This window comes from Neolamprologus brichardi, chromosome 14, assembly GCF_056152115.1.
Source record: "Neolamprologus brichardi isolate AB-2024 chromosome 14, ASM5615211v1, whole genome shotgun sequence".
Lineage (NCBI taxonomy): Eukaryota > Metazoa > Chordata > Actinopteri > Cichliformes > Cichlidae > Neolamprologus > Neolamprologus brichardi.
In genome coordinates, this window is record NC_142117.1 from 6,997,437 (window position 1) to 7,020,000 (window position 22,564).

Below are 22,564 nucleotides of genomic sequence, written 5' to 3' on the forward strand. Positions count from 1 at the left end.
TTTCCTGTAACTTAAAGAAGTGTCCTCTGAGTACAAGCTTGTGCAGGAATAACATCACATGTAAATGTCACGTGAAGACAGACACTTTGTGGACGAGTGAGTTTATTTTTTTCACAAACTGTAAACCAATCAGCACTTTTCCTTCATCGGTGTACCTGAAACACCTCACCCCATCCTCCCGGCATCCTCACCTTCATAGCTTAACCCGAACTTCTGATAATTGGAATTGGTTTATTGATCGATGTATTGATGACTTATTTGTTTTTTTTTCTCATGATGAATTCCCAGACAACCTTTCTGTGTGTTGTGTTTTATGTCACTGTGTACTGATAGAAAATCTAGATTGGAGCTGAAACTCTGACATTTTTTTTATCTACCTACCATGCTTCATTTTAGTTTTTCTGTCTTTTATTACGCTTCTTTGCCTCCGATGTTTACAAGAATGTCTTTGTATTGTCTTACAGTGTATGTTGGTTTTTCTTTTGTCTTGTACCACAGTATAGCCATTGTCTTGGACTTTCCAACAGATGCTGTTTCAACTAAAAAAAAAAAAAATCAATATATGAAGCAAAATAAACAATAATTTGTACTGCTGTGTCTCTTATTTCCAGTGGCAGAGATGTTCAGATAGAGCTGGTAGAGGTACTACAATATGGAAGCTTGTGGTATCTGCAGTTAAATAGCATAGCAGGACAGAAACCACCCGATTTCGAAGTAAAGCAACAGAGAGTCAAGTCTGAAAGCAAACCTGTTGAGCAGCATCAGTGAAAACAGTTCATTCACAACAGGTTCAACCTGAGTTAACTGTTCCTCTCTGTACTGGTTAGACCACACTGGGCGTTGACACACACTCCACCCACTAAGAAGACAAGGAAATGTACATTATTATCGGATACTTGGTGAGCTAGGATCACAGATCTAAATGAAATAAACATACAGGCAATCATGAGACTCACTAGAAAATGTCTCAGTTATGCACCATCTATTTGCTATTAACACATGCGGACACATCTGTTAAGTTCACAGAAATCAGTGTGCCATGCATAGACAGTAAAAGATGAGCTTTAAAGTGTGTGAAAACGTCCGTTTTGTAGTTTCTGCTTCCCACCAGAGCTATTAAACTGATACCTACCCCATTATTTTACAAATTATTATTTGACTGGTTTTGATACTGGAACAGAAGCATTGACAGTAGCAGAATAGTTACAACAACAGACATTCAACCTATAAGCATGCACCGCTGCGGAGTGCGTAAGAAAGTAAACGTGTTAGATGTTGACAGTTTTGTCACATTTACTAATCTAATCTCTGTTTATATAATGCTCAGTGACCTTGTGGTTCCTTGGAGAGCTCCGTGTTCAGTATAGTGTGGAGCATCCACTGGAAATTGAAAGGTGCCTCAATGGAAATTTTCATTTCTGTTCTTTGCCTTCAGGAGTTGAGCATTTTAACATTAAACTGAAACACTTATTAAAAATGAACCAGTTATACAGACATGAATAAGCTGCTGTTTTGCTATGATGTTATATTATACTGCAGTCTCTGTTTTTGTTGTGTTTGATTTTTGTGTTTTAATGTGTGTTTAATGTGTGTTTTAAAGGCTCCAACTAGGGGCATTGCAGATTAGCTCAGGCTATAAACGATGCGGTGTGTTGGCTGTGAGAATAAACTAAATTAATGACACTGTGAGAAGATATTTAAAGGAAAGTGATAACAAGAAAAGGCAACTTAAACGTTCACTTAAAAACTGGTCGAAGGTTTCACGACTGCACGTGAACGTCACACGGAGGCACCTGAGCTAAAGGTGTGTGCCGCCTCCTTCCTTCCCGCCGCGCCCCTTCGCTCACACACAGGAAGGAAAGCCGGAGTTTCCCGGAGTGAACCCCAGCGGCAGGCAGTGAATGAAGTGCTCCTGTCACAGTTAGAGAAGAAGTTTTCTATCTCGTATGCAGCATTTTGTACGGACACGACCGACATGCTGATTAAAGAGTTGTGAGTATCTGAACTTTGTCGCCTTCCACCCGACAAAGGAGCGAGCCGGGACGCGTTTGTGTCGAAATATGGACCATTACAGCAGGATGAATGTATTTGTTTGCTCTTTGAAGTCAGCTGAACTTTTAGCAGTTTAAAGTTAGCAGGATTACAGAAATAACGGACCACTCAGGAAATAATTTAGTCACAGGGTGTAACGTTTCAAACGGCAGAACTCCGGACACCGTCAAACTTTAGGTTAGGCTAGGCGCTACCAGCAGAGGTAAATCCACTGCTGACATCACACTTCAGATTAGTAGGAAGGAGTGCCGCGAGAAAACTCGAAAAGTTTAACTTTCTTTGACTTAAAGAGTTTATTACAGTATGTAATATAAGCCGAAGTGTAACATTTCAACGAGATGTTGTAAATGTAAAATATAGTAATTCATACTTGCTTAGCCTCGAACTTGTCAGGAAAACCATAAGAATTGGGGAGGAGTTTGAGAACATTTAACACGATCTGGAGCTCATAATGCCAGTTTATCACATGTGCCTCAAATGGGAAGAATCAGCTGCCGGGTGCTTTTACCACTACAGTGTCATGTGCCAATCATGGCTGGCTGACACCTCTGACTTGGCTGTCATTTGACCACAGTGCAAAGTACAATAAGAGGCTCAGGCGTTAAAGAGGATTGCCCAGTGCTGCCTTTTCTTTCAGTTTATAGTCACAGAAACGTAACCTCATGTTCTGTCACCTTCATGCCTGCAAATAGTCAGAATAAAGCAGGTGGGGATTGTGTTATGACATAGGAGAGGAGGCTACGCACACAGAGCACATGCGCACACACGTAGAGTTTCCTCTAAAAGCGTCTGTATTGTTTGTTTGGGTTCTGCAGCGGTCTTGATTACAGCTTCATATTTTCCGCTTCCTCATTTCTAGGTTCCTGTGGTTGCAGAGAACTGACTACCGTGTTACTTCCTAGTGATAATGATTCATTCCTATAAATCATGATGTTGTTGTGCACGGTCTGAACAAGCTGGAGCTTCTGGAAGAGGGAGCATTGTATGTGATATTTGCTATGTTTATGGCTGCGCCTCCAGGTTCTGGGTACTCAGACTCTGCTTTCTTTAGTTCTCTGTTAAACTGCCACATCTAAACTGCCTGTCACTGTCACCCTTACACATCAGCTGTTGGACATTGAAATAGTGTGTCTGCCCTTTCAAATTTTTTATTGTCATTTATTCATTTTTTAAATGTGGAAATTATATCAGTTCCATAGCTCTCAGTTAAAGGAACGTGCCACAAGTATTCCAGTAAGTCGCTCCTGAAGGTGTAGAAATAGCCAACACCACCCCAAAAAAATAAATCAAATTGGTGGACAAAGACTGTATAGAAAAGATGGGTGTAGCCAACATGATGACATCAGAGGTGTGGCACTTGAAGAATCTAACACTGATTCTGTAGGAGAGTTCACCAACAGCAAACATTGTGGTAGAAGGTAACTTCTATGAATTTACTTATTAAAACCTCTATTTTAGGGCAAACTCAGCAAATGTAAATTAAAAAAATAATTACAAGAATTAAATATTGTCCTGGTTGCCATTGAATTAAAGTAATTTAGATAATAATACAACAAAAACTAAAATACATCCAACAAGATAATCAATACAAATTATATGCATTTATTAAAATGTTTAACTGACAGCCTGTTTGTGGATGCAACTTGGTAACCAAGTTTGCTATCGTTAACAAGTAGCTCATCATTAAAGCCTGTAATGCTGGCCACTTACTGACAGTGGCTGCAGGCAAAGCAAGAACAATTGGTATAGAAACCAAAGGGGACGTCCCAATGGTAATTTCCATCTTTTATATCCAGTCTCTGGAAGCTGTGCAAAATGCAGACACCAATATTCACTAATTAGTGCCGTACCAGACTATTAAAAATACTGACGCAAACCAGAGTAATAGTATTTATCAGGTCATTATATGACAATGCTCCAAAAACCATCAAAAACACAGTCAAGAGGTTCAGTCTGTTCTCAGAAAATATCCTGACCACAAACGCACTGAGGCGAGGCCTGGGTGCAGTGACCTGCCAGAGCTGCTGTTGTTGGTGGATCTGCCAAAGTGACACTAATTCCCATCTTAACCAAATTCAAATGGTAAAGTGTTCTGAAGAGCAGTTGAGCACTGAGACTAAAGCTGCTTCTTCTAGCAGTTGGTAAATGTGCTGATTTCATCTCTGCAACTTTACATGGAAGTTTGTGGAATCAGCATTTATTAGAGGAACTTTTGGTCCTCTTCCTGCCTCAATATTCTGCTGTGGATGTTGCCACCTAGTCTGAAAGCAGTTTTTGATCAGTTCATCAATAAGCTGGCATCATGTGAATGAGCAGCTGGTGTTAGATGTAAAATGATTTGCAGATTTGGGCAAAGGTTTCTGACTGCGATGTGTTCTTTCTCTTACAGCCGAGTTGTTCTGCCTGTTTCAGTGGAGGAGGTAAGGACTTACTCATTTACTTTAATACCATCAGTGATGGACACTATAACCATCGGCATCTTCCACTTGCTGGCTCCTGTATACCCTTGTCATTGATTCACACAGTTACTGCATTATTTCTTTCTTTTTGAAATGGCTATTTTAAGCAACATTTGCCCTTCACCGATTCACTACTGTCTCTTTTCTCTAGTGACGGTTGTCATTGCTGTGACAGTACCTAGTCTTCATTTTTCCCCAGATAAAGTACTTTTACAAATTTCCAGCCTGTTGATCAGCAAATTTTATTTATCAATGCATGGACTTTATTAAATCTAATGGTTTCACTAGCATATTGTGCTCTCGTGGTTCAAGATTGTGGCGATCGTGGCTCAAGAGTTGGGAGTTGTAATCCTTGTAATCGGAAGGTTGCTGGTTCGAGCCCCGGCTCGGACAGTCTCGCAAGACACTTCACCTACCGCCTACTGGTGTTGGCCAGAGGGGCCGATGGCGCAATATGGCAGCCTCGCCTCTGTCAGTCTGCCCCAGGGCAGCTGTGGCTACAACTGTAGCTGCCTCCACCAGTGTGTGAATGTGAGAGTGAATGAATAGTGGAATTGTAAAGCGCTTTGAGGGGTCCCAAAAAGCGCTATATAAATGCAATCCATTATTATTATTATTATTATTATTTCTTGTAGTTGGTCTGTACTACATGCCAGGTCCAGGATTCATTAAGCTGTGTTTAATTTGCCTTAGCAGCGGATGGCCCCAAACCTTCAAGAGAGCAGCTTCTGTAACTTTAGACATCTAGCTTACAGATTTTCACGTTATGAAACCTTTATTTCCCTGGCTCATTCTACCTCTTAATCCTCATGTTCCATACAACAGTTTGCTTTGTTTTTCTTTTGCTTTACAGAGAGCAGAAGCCAGTATTTCACTAAGCAGCATAATCACAGCTATGCAACCGGCTTGCTCTGTGATCCGATTCAGTGTGAAAGTTTCCAGGTTTAATCCTCAATTGCCTTGGTTGAGGTGTGACTGTGTGTGACTGTATGGGGAGGGGGCTGCTCTATTTTGTGTAGTTCATTTATTTGTGCAGTCAATGTGAGACAGCTGTAGAAGTAATGTTGGGTGGGTTACTGGTTAGAAACTACAGTTGTGCAGTGGGAATACTAATTAATATTTCCTCTTTTGTTGTCTCTTTGTTTAATATAAACATAAACGGTAATTAATTATGTTGAGTTGAAATGCTGGCAGGTATAGTTTGACAATTTGTGATTGGTAATCTCTATTTCCTTTTTTTTTTCTTTTTTAAAAAAGCTGAAAGACCAGTGGCGTGTCGTTTCACTCCAGTGCAAGGTGTGATTGTAACATTCAGGGATATAAAACAAAAAACCAATCTCCTCCACTGTGTCTACTCTGAGTCTCAGGGAGGCAGATTTGCAAGTTGTGAGGGGTGTGAGTGAAGACTGTTGGTGTGGCAACACAACACAACAGCTCTGCACTGATGTGCTGAACCTGGAGTAGGACTTGTTTGGTCTCATAGTCACAGACCCGTTCAGTTTGCTGATATTTTTGATGCAATCCTGAATCGCTTTGAGCAATAGTGACATACTTGTGATGAGGATGCTTAATGTGGTCCTAAAAAGAAAATGGAATATACTTTCAGAAAGACTGAAAAATACGTTTACAATCAGATTCTTATAAAACATGAAATTGCTTATTCAATTTTTTTTTTTCATTTGAATTTCTAATCCTATTACAAAACTTAAATGTCAAAGCACAGCATAGCAAATTCTGAAGGTGTGGTATGTTAAGGTGTTTCAACGAGCAACCATTTGAGTCATTCTAACAGTTGTCCTCTTAAATGAATGCTGAGTAAGACTTAAATCCAGTGATTCCTGCTCTCATTAAACCAGTAATCAGTCACATTCTGCACCTTGTTTTTGTTTGGAGATCGTATGATGCAAGCTGGCAGGTTCACTTTTTCCTGACTAACAGTTTGAGCTTTTTGCCCAAACATGTTTTCCAGTAGTGATTGTTGTCTGCACCTACACATGGTTCCTGCCCCCTGACTGCTTCTGAAAGACTGTAAGACATCAGCGGCAATGACGAGGCACACTGGTTACACATGGCAAACCACATTCCTGAGTTTCTATTCACGGCATCAAAACTGAGCATCCACAGCAAGAAAAATGGGTCACCAACTTCTTTGGTTTAAGGAGTGGAGGGCAGGGCTAGATTGTACTAGATGTGGAAACACCTCTGCAACTTTAACCGAAATCCACAAAGAGTAAGAAGAGCCAATCATAAAAAAAAATAGCAGTCATTTGTTTGTCTGGTGCCTCTGGAACCAGGTTTTACAGCTCTGGGTGACGTGTGTGTGTACGCTGTGTGGCTGACACCACCAGTGAAGTGAGTCACACACTTTTGCCTGACTCAGGAAACGTTAGGGAGAGGGAAGATGCGGAAGAACAAGTCATGGAAATGCTTACTCTGCTCTGCTTTACACTGCTGAAGTCTGTGTGTAGGGACATATTGGAAAATGGTTAACTCGGGCTCATTTTACAGAAATGGTTAACTCAGGTCATGACAGGCTTTTAAAGAGAGTTAACCTTTTAAATGCTCTCCTGTCTGTTTTTCTTTTGACACATTGAACTAAAAATCATAAACCTTGCCTGAATTTACGTTTGGCTGATCTCCCATATAACATCGTTTCATTCACCACTGGAATGTTTGGGTCTCTCAGCAGAGAGAATGTGCCAGCGCTGGCACACTAGCACAAACCACAATTTATCCTGTCTGATGGATTTTCTCCCTCAGAACCTCAGGCAGTGTTGGCATGGTGACGAGCATGCTCTCAGTATCACTCTTGACATGACGTGCTGTCTGCTGTCTCACACACACAGACAGATCACAAATGATGATCTTTCACATAGTTCATTGTAGTTTCAATCCTCCTTTCTACTTTTGTCCTTCCAGTACCAAGTGGGTCAGCTCTACACAGTAGCAGAGGCCAGTAAGAATGAGACGGGTGGAGGGGACGGTGTGGAGGTGCTGAAGAACGAGCCCTATGAAAAAGATGGCGAGAAGGGACAGTACACCCACAAGATCTACCACCTGCAGACGTAAGCAGCTTCAAACACGCTGTACTATATTGAAAGCGATTGAAATACTACACAAAAAGTTGTAAAAACACTGATTATTCTTACTATTTCCCCTAATTGCAAATGAAATCATTTTGCAGAGAGCACTGGAAAAACTTTGCCCTGTGGAGACCCCAACTTTGACCTCACCTGCTTTTTGCTCAGCTTAACAGAGATGAGAATGATTCCCATCTCTTTTGCTCCGTAATAGAAATGTTCCAGAAAGCAGAGTGGGATGTAAAGAAACTGCTTGATGATAATCTGTGTCTTATTATATTACAGTTTTATGTGGCTACATTAATATTTGCCTGTTTCTCTCTGCAGTAAAGTGTCAGGTTTCATCGCTAAAATTGCTCCAAAAGGTTCTCTGACTGTTCACGAGAAGGCCTGGAATGCATATCCATACTGTCGAACCAGTGAGTCCTAATACACACACACACACACACACACACACACACACACACACACACACATACATACACTGATGGTCATGCTTACAATGAAAATGTGTTTGTGTGAAATTACACAAAAAAACTGAAGTTTAAAATCTGACTTATCTAAAATCTTTCCCTCTCTGCATTATCTTCCCAACTTGGTCCACTTTGTTTCTGCTGCAGTCCTCACAGTATGTATTATTTTCTTTTGATGGTTCGGACAAAAGTTCAATTTAAACTTCACAGGAACTGCATTGCCCTTAGTGTTAATTAACCTGATCGTGTCTCACTCATTCTTACAGAATGAATACATGAAAGACAATTTCATGATCAAGATCGAGACGTGGCACAAGCCTGATATGGGGGATCAGGAGAATGTAAGTGCACACAGTACTTGACCACTTAGTTTGACTTTATCTACCATATGTTTTCAAAATGACATTGGATCTTGATAAATTAGGTATTCAAGTTCAAAATATTGCGATGCACATTGTGAAATTCCTGGATTTAAAATCGCACCAGAAGTCAAAGTTAATAATTGAAATCGTAGGCGGACCCAATCTGTGTGACTGTAAGGACTTCTGAGCATGCTCCCAATGAGTCAGCAGAGGGTGTCCAAGGACATCTGCACACAGATGTGGAGCAGGGCAGCGTATCTTAAATTGAAAGTATACACTGCTCAAAGACTTGATCATCTCATTATAACACAAAGCTGGACTTTAGGGATATCGTCAGAAAGTTTAAACCGTTGTGAGTTTATTTCACCTGCTGTGGTGCAACAGAACGTGGCAAGAAGGCCCAACCTTTGGCGTGTTATGCATCTGTCCAACACCTCAAAATATAGCCACACATCACCAGGTCCTCACTGATGCCCTGATCCAGCTATTATGTTGCAGCAGCAACATCTACCTTTTACTAGTATGCAAGGGTCAAAGTAAATGCAAGGTTTTGTGCATATGCATGTGTAACTTTATCTTGATTGTGTCATACCTGCATATTGATTACTCATCAATCTTCATATTTATGGAAAAGACAGCTAAAGCACTGCTGCAGTTTTATATCCTTGAATTAGGGGCAGCGGTTATGTTTGTCATTAACCAATAGGTCATTATTATTTAGCTTTTCATTTTAAGTCTGACCTGTTCCCTGTATTTATCAGGCAACCAACCAAATATGAAGATATTATTTATTTTTTTCCTTGTCTGCAGGTGCATGGACTAGATCCAGACACATGGAAGAATGTTGAAGTTGTTTACATTGACATTGCTGACAAAAGACAAATAGATTCAAAGGTATGTGGGTTGAAAAAAACAGTCTTTAGGTTTGATCTTTTTTTCTTTTTTTAACCTTAGCATACCTGTTTTCTTAAACATTGAGTACATCAGTTTACTGTTTGTTACGCTTTATATGAGAGATGCTGAACTTGATTTGTGCTAAAGGTCACTTGTAAAAAATGGGCCAGCCATTTGTCTTACTCCTGCACTTGCAAGTACATTTTAATGTCTTCATTGAAGGGGAAAAAAGTCAGTAAATAAACCAAAATAATATATCCTAGGAGTCATATTTTAGTCACTGAGTCTTGAACAGACTTTTAGGTTTGTATATTGTTTATATGTCTTAAAGGTAAAAAATAAACATTTGTGCTGTTGTGCCATACACATAAAACTAGAACTCCCAGCATGGGACATTTGATGTTAGTTAATTTGTTAGTTTAAGTAAGATTTGACAAAACTGGTATTTAAGATGATTTTTGGGGTGTTTTATCAATTATCTAGATTATTTCATTAAAAAATACATTTTTAGTAATGTGGTATTATTTGCGCTGAAAGAAAGACTATGTTTAAGAAAAACAAACAAACAAAAAAAACCCAACCAAACATGAACAGGTGATTGTCTACATTTTAAAACTCTCCTAATAGTGGTCTCCAAAATGTAAGAAACGCATAAAGGAAAAAAATGTACAAATAAAACGGTCTAAATTACTCGTCTTATCCACATCTGCCCCCGATCACCAAACGTGCTGCATCCACACTGCTCCGCGTCATCCTCAACTTCACTTACTCAGCTCTGCGGTCAGAGCTGAAACCTGTGTGGCTGCTGTGCTCTTTTCTCTTCATTCTTTTGGATGAATTCTCTACACTCTGAACTGTCGGCTTAGTTTAGCTACAGGTCCCCCGCTGCTAAGAACAGCCAACAACCAGCCCGGTTGTCCACATGTTCAGTTACACTCACCACCCCGCCAGTCATTACTAATCTTTTTTCTAGCTACAGTCCTCTATATATTTATTTATCAATCAGCTCTAGCTAGCTCTGGCTCATGCGATATTAGCCTTCATGTCAGAATGTGTGTAAACAATAGTGTTGCTTAAAAAAACCCTGGTGTTTTGCAGTAACACATTCAATTCATTTCTTTGGGGTCAAAATGATGTCGGTGGTTCTAGAATAGAATAGAATAATCCTTTAATTGTCCCACAAGGGGGCATTTGGTTGTAACAGCAGCAAGAAACACAATAACAACAAAGAAAAAGATAAAAGGACTCGGTCAGGTTGGAGCTGCTGATACTGGCCGGAAGCTACAAGTGTTGTCTTTTTTTTGTTTTGTTTTTTTCTTGTCTTTTTGATCCCACATACTCCAAAATGCAGTATTTAACAAATGAGCTAATGTTTAAGGAAAGTCAGGAAATATGAGATGATGGGCGGTTTAATTTAAGAGTTACTGGATGTTATAATGGCAAGGGGTTGAAATGACCCCCTTGGTTCTACTGTTAATATTATAAATGATGAATGTGGCCTGTTACAAGCTACATTGTATTGCTTGTTTTCATTTTTAGGATTACAAAGAAGATGAGGATCCAGCCAAGGTTAGGTCGGAGAAGACGGGCAGAGGGCCTCTGGGACCTGACTGGAAGGTACGCTCCCTCCTCTTCACTGTGGCTCACTTCATTAAAGCTCTGAATTGACTGTGTTTACAGATCTGGAGACTTTGGCTACGTCCACACGTACACGGGTATTTTTGAAAACGGAGATTTTCCGTTTTCGTTTTAAAAAATAATCCACACGCAGAAATGAAGGAAAACGCTGCTAGGAACATGCCAAAGCAACAGGTGGCGATATATTCCTAACCGTGCAGAAATGTTGGCCAATCAGAAGTCTAGAAGCCTCGGTGGGAAAAAGTAAACAAAGCTGGGGCATAGAAGCAGAACCGAGTCATATGTGTGGAGGGACAGTAACTGTGTGTGTATATGTAAGCATTTAAACACTGCAGAGAGTACAATTAACAGTAATAGTATTGTAGAAATTCATTTCACCGCAACAATAACGTGGCGCACAGTGTGACGTCAAAAAAGGCGCACACCTTTGACGCTGCGTTTTCTGCGTTTTCTGCGTTTCTGCGTAAATGCAAAAACTGAGTTTTCAAAAATATCCACCCTGGCCGGAGTTTTTAAAAATCTCTGTTTTCAGTCACCAAAAACGCCGTTTACGTGTGGACGAAAGGTGCAAACGCATAGAAAAATCTGCGTTTTCAAAAATACCCGGATACGTGTGAACGTAGCCTTTGTGTATCTATGTTGTGTATACCTCTGTGTGTTTTCAGAAGGAGCTTCCAAACAAAAGTGACTGTCCACACATGTGTGCCTACAAGCTAGTCACTGTTAACTTTAAGTGGTTTGGACTGCAGAACAAAGTAGAAAACTTCATTCAGAAGGTATGAAATAAAAAGTGCAGAATAAATATAACCTAATGCACATATTTCTGCACAAAAAACAATAAATTCTAGTGTGTCCTGACTGTCTTTCACACGTCCCCTCTGTTCAGCAAGAGAAGCGTTTGTTCACCAAATTCCACAGACAGGTGTTCTGCTGGTTAGACAAATGGATTGATCTGACGATGGATGACATACGACGTATGGAGGAGGAAACGCAGAAGGAGCTTGATGAGGTGACTGAGGACTGTATATTAGACCTGCTGGAGGGTGGAGCAGTATTTCTTTGTTCCCCTTCACATTTATTGAGATCTCTTATGTAGAAAAAAGGCAGTTTTAATATCTGAATTTTAGTTCATGAAAACAGAGCTCATTGGCTCACTGTGGTGTGTTACAGCAGCATGTTTGTGTTGTCTTTGTCAGTAAAATCAACGATCTGATGAAATTAACAGTTCAACTGCTCATGTTATCAATTCTTGGTGACTGGTAACAGTGAGTTGCAATATGCAGTGAAGTATCTAAGTTTGATCTCACTGCTCCAATGTGCTGCAATGGTGTATGTCACTGGAGGATCTGTTCAGGTGTTGAGCTGCTCCCTTTGTTTCTGCTTGAAAACAGTTGGTATAAAAGCAGAAACGGCCCTAAACACTGTTTATGTGTTTGCCTGTAATAAGATCAAAGTATTTTGGGTCAATGTGAAGAAGGATCTTTCTAAAACAAGAACTGGGAGCTGAGCAGTATTTCACATCACTTTCTTTAGTGCACTAATCCGGTTTTCTACCCTTCTAAATAACGTGTCTCCATGTCACAGATGAGGGTCAAAGATCCAGTTAAAGGCAGTACGGCTGCTGAAGACTAGCTCAGTGAGTATTTAACTGGTGCTCTGAAGAATTTTCAATCTGAACATAAATGTTCAATCGCTCTTCAATTGTGTTTGTTCTCTTATCCTCTTCAGCTCATTTTGATACTGCAAGACTTGACTCCACTCCCTGACTGGCGCCGCTGAAACTGGACTGCTATAAACAAGAAAAGATTTACGTCCCAATAAAAAATCTTGTCTTAATAAGATCTCATTGTTGTGAAGCTGTTGTGTATATTTATGTACTATGCTGAAATACAAGTACAGCAGCTTTTAGTGCTTTTAAAGAAGTGGGTTGCAGGTTGAGGGAGAATTCTTATTTATGCTTTTGGTCATTAGATCTTAAACCACTGGGGGGGACGGTGCAGGTTATCTCTGAAACAACATTCCACATTACTGTAATCTCTTTTTTTTTTCTTTTTCCCCTTCTCCTCCTCTCAGTGACTTATTGTTTACGTACCTGCAACTGCAAAATCTCCAGTGTTAATAAGATTTTATATTTTTCTTATCTATAAATTGTCTTGTTGTGTCTTAACTATAAGTGGACATAAATGCTTTCAAAATCTCCAGATTTCTTGATTTCATAAAGGGCTCAGACTGGATAATCCTCCACCTTCCTCTGCCTCAAATGATTTCTTGTAATCAGATAGATATTGGTGGGGTGGGGTGGGGGTGGGGTGTTTCGTATTTCATTGGGTTGATGATTTGTTATGTGTTGAAGATGTGTTGCTGATAATGTGCAAGAAGATCCTGAACTCTAAGCAGATTTCAAAATAATTGACACTACAGGCACTTCTGTCTTGATGATTGTTCAGATGTCTGTAAGTCTTCCATGTACTGAATGAAATGAAGTAACCTGGATATAAATGAGTTATAACATTGTTCATTGCATTTTGTGCATTTGTACATATGTATTTGTATCTCTGCTGTAAGTGTCTCAGTGATCTTTTAAACCTTCAGCAACCCCCCCACCCCACCAAAGACCCTTTCTGTGATATAGCTGAATGTCTTTAGACCACGCAGATCATACAATATCCAGATTAATTCATAACATTTGTTGTGATTTTGACCTTTATTTTCTGTGACACATTTGGGTGCCACAAAAAAGGAAATGGGCTGTCAGTGCCCTGGAAAAAAATATTCACATGTGCGTTTTGAAACTTTTTTTTTTTAAGTTTTAAAATACTTGGCAGAAGTCAAAAGTATTGATTACTGGCATTTAATATTGTTGAAGTCAGGAGTCTGATTCCTCATGCTTTAACAGAAATAGTATTCAGTTATTTTTTTAGCATTATTAATTTGTGTTCTTTGCAGAATTGTTTTTTGAGTAAACTTACATTTTTACTCGCGCATGATTATATTATATACTGGCAGTTTAGATTGAAATAGATTTGGTGTACAAACAATTAACTGTAGCGTTTTTCTTTTAAACTAGTCAACTTCCAGTCTCAATTAACATGCATGTTCCCGGTTTTGTGTGCCAGTCGTGTGTCTTACTTGTAACAAAGTCCTTATGCCTTATCTTGTTCGTGCTTTTATTTTGAAAGTAATCAACTTCCGTATTAGTGAACCCGCAGGCTGGATTATTGATGTACTGTACAGCTTCCTGCAGAAAGATAAAACAACATTCACAAGTACTACTAACGCATAAAAGGTAGTGTACGATAAATCATTATCGGGCATAATTATTGATTAAAGTGTTGCTGTTGAATGTGAAAAAACAAGACGCTTGGTTACGCTAACTGCGCAGTGTAGCTAGCGCTGTGTTTATCAGATGCAGCACCACGGTAGTGAATGGCTGCAAGATGTTAGCTGGGTGTAAATAAATGCTACAAACTTGGTAGAAAAGAATATGCACAAGCTGGGGGTGGAAAATGTGCCCCACTCAGGTTAGTTAAACCTCAGTCCTTACATGAAAACTTTGTGAGTTAGCATTGTCAGCTAACAACTATGCATAAGAGTTGTACTTTTACTTTAGTTTGTCCTTTCATTTCGTGGCGACGTGAGCTTAATGAAGTTGATTTGACTGAATTTGCCTCTTTGCCTGCCAGGTGTGGACCCGATGGAGGACAGTGAAGAGCCACTGGAAAGTCAGCAGTTAGACCTCGGGGGGAAGAAGGAGGAAAGCTTCAGGTTGGTGCATGGATGTGAAAGATGAACAGAGTCACTGTGACCGGGTAGGTGTTAGCAGAAGTGACTGTATTAGAAAAGGCTTTAAGTTATCAGGTAACTAGCAAGCTTTGCCGCTAATTTGAATTTATAAAGTGTTGGGGTGAGTCACTTAGACATACGCTAGTGCAAATTAACACAGTTATAAAACATTAGAGGTTCTCGCAACATAATGGAGTACAGGCTTGCGTATCAAAAAATCCTTTTAAAAAGCTCCTAAAGTCACAGTCGGCATATTTTAAAAATAAAATAAAATAAAAAAATCAGGGGTCTAGTTAAGTGAAGCGTGGACAGTAATTTAGAAAATTAAATTCATGCATTCAGTATGACTTGAAAGTAGAGCGCGGATGAGGTGCATATAGACAGATGAAGCCGGGTACATAAACTCCAGTTCCTGGCTTCAAAAGCTAATGTCTCAATTCATACCAACTCACGGAATAAAGGTAATTGTAATTCAGCTGTTTGGATGGTTTAAGCTTTACTGGGAATTTATGCTTTAGCTGTAAATTTGCACTGTACACCATAACTGGAAACCCATGTGAAACCATACAAAGTAAACTGGACAGTTAAACAACAATTCTCTAGAAAATGTAACAACACGTGGGGTCCATGGTGTCCACAGCTATGCTGATTGATCTTAAAGTTAGGGAGTATCTCACCTCAGCTAATGTACTCCGCTAAACCTCTCCATCATGTCTGTGGTGTATTTTTAGTGGAATTTTCCATCTTTTATTAATGGTCTGTATGATTTACTCAAGTCTCAGTACAGGAAGTACTTGTGGTTTGTTTGTTTGTTTGTTTTTTCTTACTTGCTTGATTTTTCTAGCCCTGTGGTTTTTAGTCAGTTTTGGTGAAAAGTCTTTAACATTAGATATCAGACATCCAAATACAAACAAATAGAGAAGAAATATTTCACCTTTCAACTTGAATAATTTGAAAGCAGGAAAATGCTGTTGTGCTGCAACAGCAGTGATCTACTTTTTGTAAAGGAACTCAGTCTTGCAGTGCCCAAGTCGCTTGGCTTATTTATATTAAGAAACAACAGAACATTTTCTTGCTGTTCTCACTATATTGTACTTCAGCTCCAGCCCTTTTCCCACATGTCTTCTTTGTGGTGTTTCCACTGATAAGGCATTTCTGTCTTGTGTGTTGTGGTGTTGTTTTAGCCAGTTGAGCTTTCCTTTTGTTGCACCAACATGACATCACCAAATTTAGTGGTAAAGCTGGTTAAAAGACGTATTCCTTTCCTTTCCTCCCTGCTGAGCTGTGTTTGTCCTGCCTTTCTTACTGTGTGATGCATTTCCACATTAGCTAATGTAAGGCTTGTGATATTCTGGCTGCCTGGTGTTGCTCTCAGGACTTTCAGCCTTTTCTAGAAGCACGCATGTTTGTCCCATTTGGGTTAAATGTGCTCCAAGACCAGACACAGTCCGCTGTTTGCCAGTGAACAAATGTCACTGCATTCTGGCAGGTGGATTAGGTTGCCCAACAATACATACCAAATGCGGATTTGAGGGGGAAAAAAATCAATGTGTTGCTGGTGTTCTGCCCAAGGAAAGGACAGCTGAGTGCCTGACGGCTTGCTGAATGAAAAGGGACGTGTTTCCAATCACCCATGCAAGTTGATTTCCCAATGTTTAATAGGACTAACCTTTAGACATTTAATAATGAGATTATAAACAGTTTTCAGAACACAAAGACAAATTGTGGGCAAATGAACCAATTCTCTAATCACTCTGTTAAACTCTGGAGCACCTAAACCCCTGAGCCGGGGGTTTAGATGCCACTTCATTCAGTGGTTTGATTTTACAGAAGGAGGACTGTGGCTCATTCGATTCCCTTTTTACATTTCTATTTTGTTACTTCCAACATTTCCATCACCAATTGAGACCACAGCCGGCTCAAGCAGGCCTCGCAGTTTTGGACCAGGATGGATGAAATTACTCGGCTGTTGGGCAGCATAGAGCGTAAACGCACGGAAAGTGTTTCCACACAGTCGACGGGCAGCAAACTGGCCCTGCTCCATCGGCTTCACCAGCTGATGACCTGCGTCGAGGACTTGAACCCCAAAAACGAGCTGCACGAGGAGGTGGTCAAGACCCTGGATTACGCCTTCCTCGTCTGCGGCAAGAGAGCCAACAAGCCGAAGAAGGACAGCTTCAGGTGGAGACTGATGCTGACTGCTCAGCCGCCTCGGTTGATGTTTGAAGCTGGAGATTTTATCACTTGAATGAGTTTGTACTTGTTGCAGTAGTGTAGCTTGTATTGTTCTTACCTTGTCTTTCCCTGTGTGCGTCAGTCTGCTAAAATGTGGTTTTAGAGACAGCTGCTGTATTGAAACTCAGCAGTCATTTTGAAATACCTCCATGGATTTATCTGAGCATTTAACTTTAAATTATCTAAATTTCTGTGGGATTTATCTGGGATATGAGAAGAGCATCAAAGTGAAATATGTTGTTGTTGTTTTTTAAACTGCTTAATAAGTTTGTGACCAATTAGAGTATTAGAAATCATTAATATTACTTGATTTTTGTGTTTATATTTCTACATCTTCTACCAAAACATCCTCATATGTTGTAATTCAGGAGTGTTCCCTCGCTGTCCTTTAATGCTTCTGAACAGAGAGGACTTTTTTGTCTCACTGTGGACACATTTTAGTATTGCAGAAAGCAACACTGAGAACTCATTGTGGCTGGCGTGATCCCATTGCAACATGACCTGTAGTTGTCTGGCTTCAGGCAGTGACCAGAGACCAACACAAGACCCTTGCTGAGTGAAACCATCCAAGAAAATTCAGTCTTTTAAATTTAATTCACATGCTTTTATTACTTACACTTAAGTGTGAAAATATTATTCCATATTATGAATGTTGCAAGTTTGGGTTCAAGGATGACTGATCTGATTATGTGTCAACTGCGTCAGCCTGGCCTGCTTACGGTAATTGCACAATGGTGCTATTGTGACAGCTTTTAAACCTGTGTTACGGGCTCATCTTTGGTTCGAGATAAGCTGAAAGGACTCCTTTGATTGTGAAGCTTAAATGATATGCTGCAGCTGAATGCGTGTACATCATGGACGCAGCCATCCCAAGTCCCATCTGTGAAGCCTTGAGCTGAGTGTTTAGCTGCTGAAGCCACATGTTTGTATCATCTAGTGTCACATGTTTTATTGTAGTGACCTGTCAATTACATGGTATGTTTTAGGATGCAGTCTCGCCCCAAAGTATATAATGCTTTAGTGCTCCTGTGACTCTAATGGGGAGCATAATATACAAACATTGTGTTGTCTTAAAGAAGATTTGAAATTTGTTATTGAGACCCAAAAGGGACCAGAAAAGAGTTTATTGAGGTCATAATTCAGGTCATCTGATTGTCATACCTGGAAAAATTAAGCCACAATTTAAGATGGTCTCGTATGTTTTAAAGGTTGAATGTTGTACCTGATATCTAGTTCAGGGGTAGGCAACTCCAGGCCTCAAGTGCCGGTGTCCTGCAGGTTTTCAATATCACCTTGGGTCAAATTATGATTTTATTACCAGGCCTCTGGAGAACTTCAAGACATGTTGAGGAGGTAATTTAGCAATTTGAATCAGCTGTGTTGTATCAAGGACACATCTAAAACCTGCAGGACACCGGCACTTGAGGCTTGGTGTTGCCTACCTCTGATCTAGTTGTTTACTTCAGACTGTTTGTAATTTCCTCTTCTGTGCCCACAGGTTGCACATGGTAACGTGGAATGTGGCTACAGCTGATCCTCCAGACGATGTGACCACACTTCTCCACCTGAACTCTCCAAAGAGCCCTGACCTTTACGTCATTGGGTAGGTAACGTGATGCACAATGCATCTGTATAAGTGGATAAGGGGCCGACTTACAATCAGAGTTGTGTGTGTGTGTGTTAGTCTGCAGGAAGTGTACTCTGGCCCGTTGAGGTTTGTGTCAGACGCTGTGTTCGATGACCCGTGGAGTTATCTATTTATGTCGCTTTTAGCGCCACAGAAGTACATCAAGGTAAAAAATCTTAGAAAACTCCCACACACGCAATACAGTGGATGCACACTTTCACAGGGTCAGGAGTGCACAGTTTGTGCTGTGTGCGTTTCAGGTGTCGTCCATAAGAATGCAGGGCCTGCTGCTGCTCTTCTTCTCCAAGCTGGAGCACGTCCCCTTCATCAGAGACGTCCAGGCGACGTACACACGCACAGGCCTCTTTGGTTACTGGGTGAGAAATGCTGAACTGCTTTATTATTTCACTTATAGAAAAAAATTCAGGTGTTTTTAAAAAAAAAAAAAAAAAAGTGTGGGGGGGGGGGGGGGGGGGGGGGGGGATCTAAATCAATCAGATCAGACAGCTGTGTTAGGGTTGTGCGATATGACCAAAATCTCATTTCCCGATATTCAATTCAATTCAATTTTATTTATATAGCGCCAAATCACAACAAAAGTCACCTCAAGGCGCTTCATAGATACAGAGAAAAACCCAACAATCATATGACCCCCTATGAGCAAGCACTTTGGCGACAGTGGGAAGGAAAAACTCCCTTTTAACAGGAAGAAACCTCCGGCAGAACCAGGCTCAGGGAGGGGCGGGGCCATCTGCTGCGACCGGTTGGTGTGAGAGAAGGAAGACAGGATAAAGACATGCTGTGGAAGAGAGACAGAGATTAATAACAGATACGACTCAATACAGAGAGGTCTGTTAATACATAGTGAGTGAGAAAGGTGACTGGAAAGGAAAAACTCAATGCATCATGGGAATCCCCCGGCAGCCTACATCTATTGCAGCATAACTAAGGGAGGATTCAGGGTCACCTGGTACAGCCCTAACTATATGCTTTAGCAAAAAGGAAAGTTTTAAGCCTAATCTTGAAAGTAGAGATAGTGTCTGTCTCCCGAATCCAAACTGGAAGCTGGTTCCACAGAAGAGGGGCCTGAAAACTGAAGGCTCTGCCTCCCATTCTACTTTTAAATACTCTAGGAACAACAAGTAGGCCTGCAGTGCGAGAGCGAAGTGCTCTAATAGGGTGATATGGTACTACAAGGTCATTAAGATAAGATGGGGCCTGATTATTTAAGAGCTTGTATGTGAGGAGCAGGATTTTGAATTCAATTCTGGATTTAACAGGAAGCCAATGAAGGGAAGCCAAAACAGGAGAAATATGCTCTCTCTTTCTAGTCCCTGTCAGTACTCTTGCTGCAGCATTTTGGATTAACTGAAGGCTTTTCAGTGAGTTTTTTGGACATCCTGATAATAATGAATTGCAGTAGTCCAGCCTGGAAGTAATAAATGCATGAACTAGTTTTTCAGCGTCACTCTGAGACAGGATATTTCTAATTTTAGAGATGTTGCGCAAATCGAAGAACGCAGTCTTACATATCTGTTTAATATGTGCGTTGAAGGACATATCCTGGTCAAAAATGACTCCAAGGTTCCTCACAGTGTTACTGGAGGCCAAGGTAATGCCATCCAGAGTAAGAATCTGGTTAGATACCATATTTCTAAGCTTTTCAGCGCCGAGTACAATGACCTCAGTTTTATCTGAATTAAGAAGCAGAAAGTTAGTGGCCATCCAAGTCTTTATGTCTTTAAGACATTCCTGCAGTTTAACTAATTGGTGTGTGTTATCTGGCTTCATGGATAGATATAAACATTTCTTATCCCGATAACAATATATATCGCATAATAGTGCATTTTCTTTGTGAGTATTTAGTACATGGCGTGCTGCGGGGAAAGCCTGTTCTAACGTTTATTTTGAGCACCTGACAGCTCTTTTTTGCTTCTCATCCGTAAACTCTCTCCGCACTCTTTCACGTGATTCTTGTGTTATTGGCCGTAGGTGTTAGAAGAGGATTGTCGTGTTTGAGTCTGTGGTGGGGACTGGTTTGCAGCATAATTTTTCATAGTACAGTTTTCTGGTCTGTGTCATAACCAAACCCTGTCCATGCTACAGAGGTAGCCCTTGTTTTGGAATAAGGTCCTCGACTAGTCCTTCTGTTTGGAGCTAACTGGTGATGCCTCATCTTCACTGGCCATGCTGGTATTCTCTGTGACTGTAAGCGCCATTTACAGTTACTTCATGTTTTTATTTGAGGTAATTTGTTGGATGCATATTCGGAAATTAGATGTTTGAGAATAATGCATATCATTTCAGTTATTTTGAAAAGTCTCAACAGGATCTTGAGCTTTATTGTGAAAGGTTTATGTGGAAAATAAACAAGCAGACAGTGGAGCCACACAATGGTTTTACCGTCGTTGTTGCTAACGAAAGTACGCGTAAAAACAGTTGCTTGTCTGTCTGTAATGTGGTTATTTTAAATAAAAGAGAAAGAGAGAACTTTAAGAAATTAATATAGCCACTACAGTGACCATGAAAACGATGAGAAAACATTTTCGTAAACAGCTTATTTTGCGACACGACGAAACAGACAATAGCATAATATGAAACGATAGATGTTTTCATATCATCATCCGATATATATCGTCCTATCGAACAGCCCTTAGCTGCATTGTTGTTCTTTTTTTAAAATTATTATTATTTTGAAAATCTGGTGCATGCATTGGTCCCCTCAGGCTTTAGATACTACTCATCTCTGTTTGGTTATTTGTTTAAAGGTGTATTAAAATTATTATTTAAAAGCAAAACATTCTAGTACTTTGGGAAAAACTATTATTCAAAACAAGCCTCTTCCGCCAAAATTCTTAATTAGTGGATTTAGGATGTCTTCTTTAAGTCTGTCCTCATGGTGAACAAGTGCAGACTTCAGGTTTTCTCCTTCCTTTCCTTCCTATCCTTCCTATTTGTGTTGGATGCCTGTTTAAGGAAAGCCTAAATCAGTCACAGCTTATCGTAGTGTCATAAATCCTACCCACAGATACTGACCTTGAATTCAGATTTTTGGTCAGCTCAGAGGAATCTGTCTACTTTCAGATGGATGAACTTGATCATCATCATTAAGCAAAGCTCACACTTGCAAGAGAAGTAGTGCTGGCCCCTTTATAGACTGTATATAAATGGTGGATGTTGGTTTGTGTACTCCTTTCACTGTCATCGTTGGAGCTGGTTTTCTGTTTCACATGTGTAAACAATCTCTAATGTGTAAAACTAGCACACTTCTCCTTGAAATGAGGAATGGAGTAACATGTAGGAACATATGTCAAACCAGACCCCACTTTGTGAACTCCAGTATTTTTGTTTGGTTTTCAAGAGGGCTTCTGCATTTATTACATGAGGGTCACCAGCTGATGGAGGAGTTGTGTCTCGCAGCTTAAAAACTGAACAGAGTATGGAGTCTAGTTCAACACATTCACTGTTTTTCTCTTTTCTCAACCCTGTTTCACTCTCAGGGTAATAAAGGCGGCGTCTCCATCCGATTATCTTTCTATGGCCACACGCTCTGCTTCCTTAACTGCCACTTGGCTGCTCATATGAACTATGCCTCAGAGAGGGTGGATGAGTTTGAGTATATCATGGACATGCAGAGCTTTGACTGTAAAAGAGCTCCAACTATTGTTGATCACAGGTGAGGAGACGCACAGGATACAAACTGTGATTCACCTGAATGTTTGGGATAAGAAATGATGTTGAAGCTTCACATATCTCACCAAAGTCACTTCTTCATTATTCTTTCATGTGTCACCGTCCTCCTTCTCTCTTTCGCCCCTCTCCTGGTCAAGATTGGTTTTCTGGTTTGGAGATCTCAACTTCCGAATTCAGGACCACGGCATGCACTTTGTCCGCACCTGCATCGACAAGCAGAACTACAGCCTGCTGTGGAGCAAAGACCAGGTGTGGCCCTTTAAAAAGT

The 22,564-nt window shown here is 40.3% G+C and overlaps 2 protein-coding genes across 10 annotated transcripts in view; both read left to right on the top strand.

Moving 5' to 3' along the window:
- Positions 1–1,821: 1,821 nt before the first annotated feature.
- LOC102776854 (phosphatidylinositol transfer protein alpha isoform-like) lies at positions 1,822–13,471 on the top strand. Its single transcript, XM_006809302.3, has 12 exons — positions 1,822–1,992; positions 4,442–4,472; positions 7,431–7,576; positions 7,919–8,010; positions 8,212–8,219; positions 8,331–8,405; positions 9,237–9,320; positions 10,860–10,937; positions 11,624–11,734; positions 11,845–11,967; positions 12,543–12,594; positions 12,687–13,471. The coding sequence occupies exons 1-11, from the start codon at positions 1,976–1,978 to the stop codon at positions 12,588–12,590; spliced, it is 813 nt and encodes a 270-aa protein (XP_006809365.1). The 5' UTR covers positions 1,822–1,975; the 3' UTR covers positions 12,591–12,594; positions 12,687–13,471.
- A 679-nt stretch (positions 13,472–14,150) lies between these two features.
- The window catches only part of inpp5ka (inositol polyphosphate-5-phosphatase Ka), an 18,462-nt gene continuing 10,048 nt past the window's right edge, over positions 14,151–22,564 (top strand). For 7 of the 9 annotated variants that reach the window (XM_087850719.1, XM_087850720.1, XM_087850723.1 and 4 more), the window contains exons 1-7: positions 14,151–14,244; positions 14,642–14,723; positions 18,475–18,579; positions 18,661–18,769; positions 18,864–18,980; positions 22,104–22,279; positions 22,434–22,545. In XM_087850719.1, the coding sequence (XP_087706845.1) occupies positions 14,653–14,723; positions 18,475–18,579; positions 18,661–18,769; positions 18,864–18,980; positions 22,104–22,279; positions 22,434–22,545 (690 nt within the window). In that variant the 5' untranslated portion in view covers positions 14,151–14,244; positions 14,642–14,652. Of the gene's footprint in view, positions 14,245–14,641; positions 14,768–16,689; positions 16,923–18,474; positions 18,580–18,660; positions 18,770–18,863; positions 18,981–22,103; positions 22,280–22,433; positions 22,546–22,564 lie in introns of those variants that run through there. The other 2 variants (XM_087850722.1, XM_087850727.1) reach the window with 2 other exon arrangements.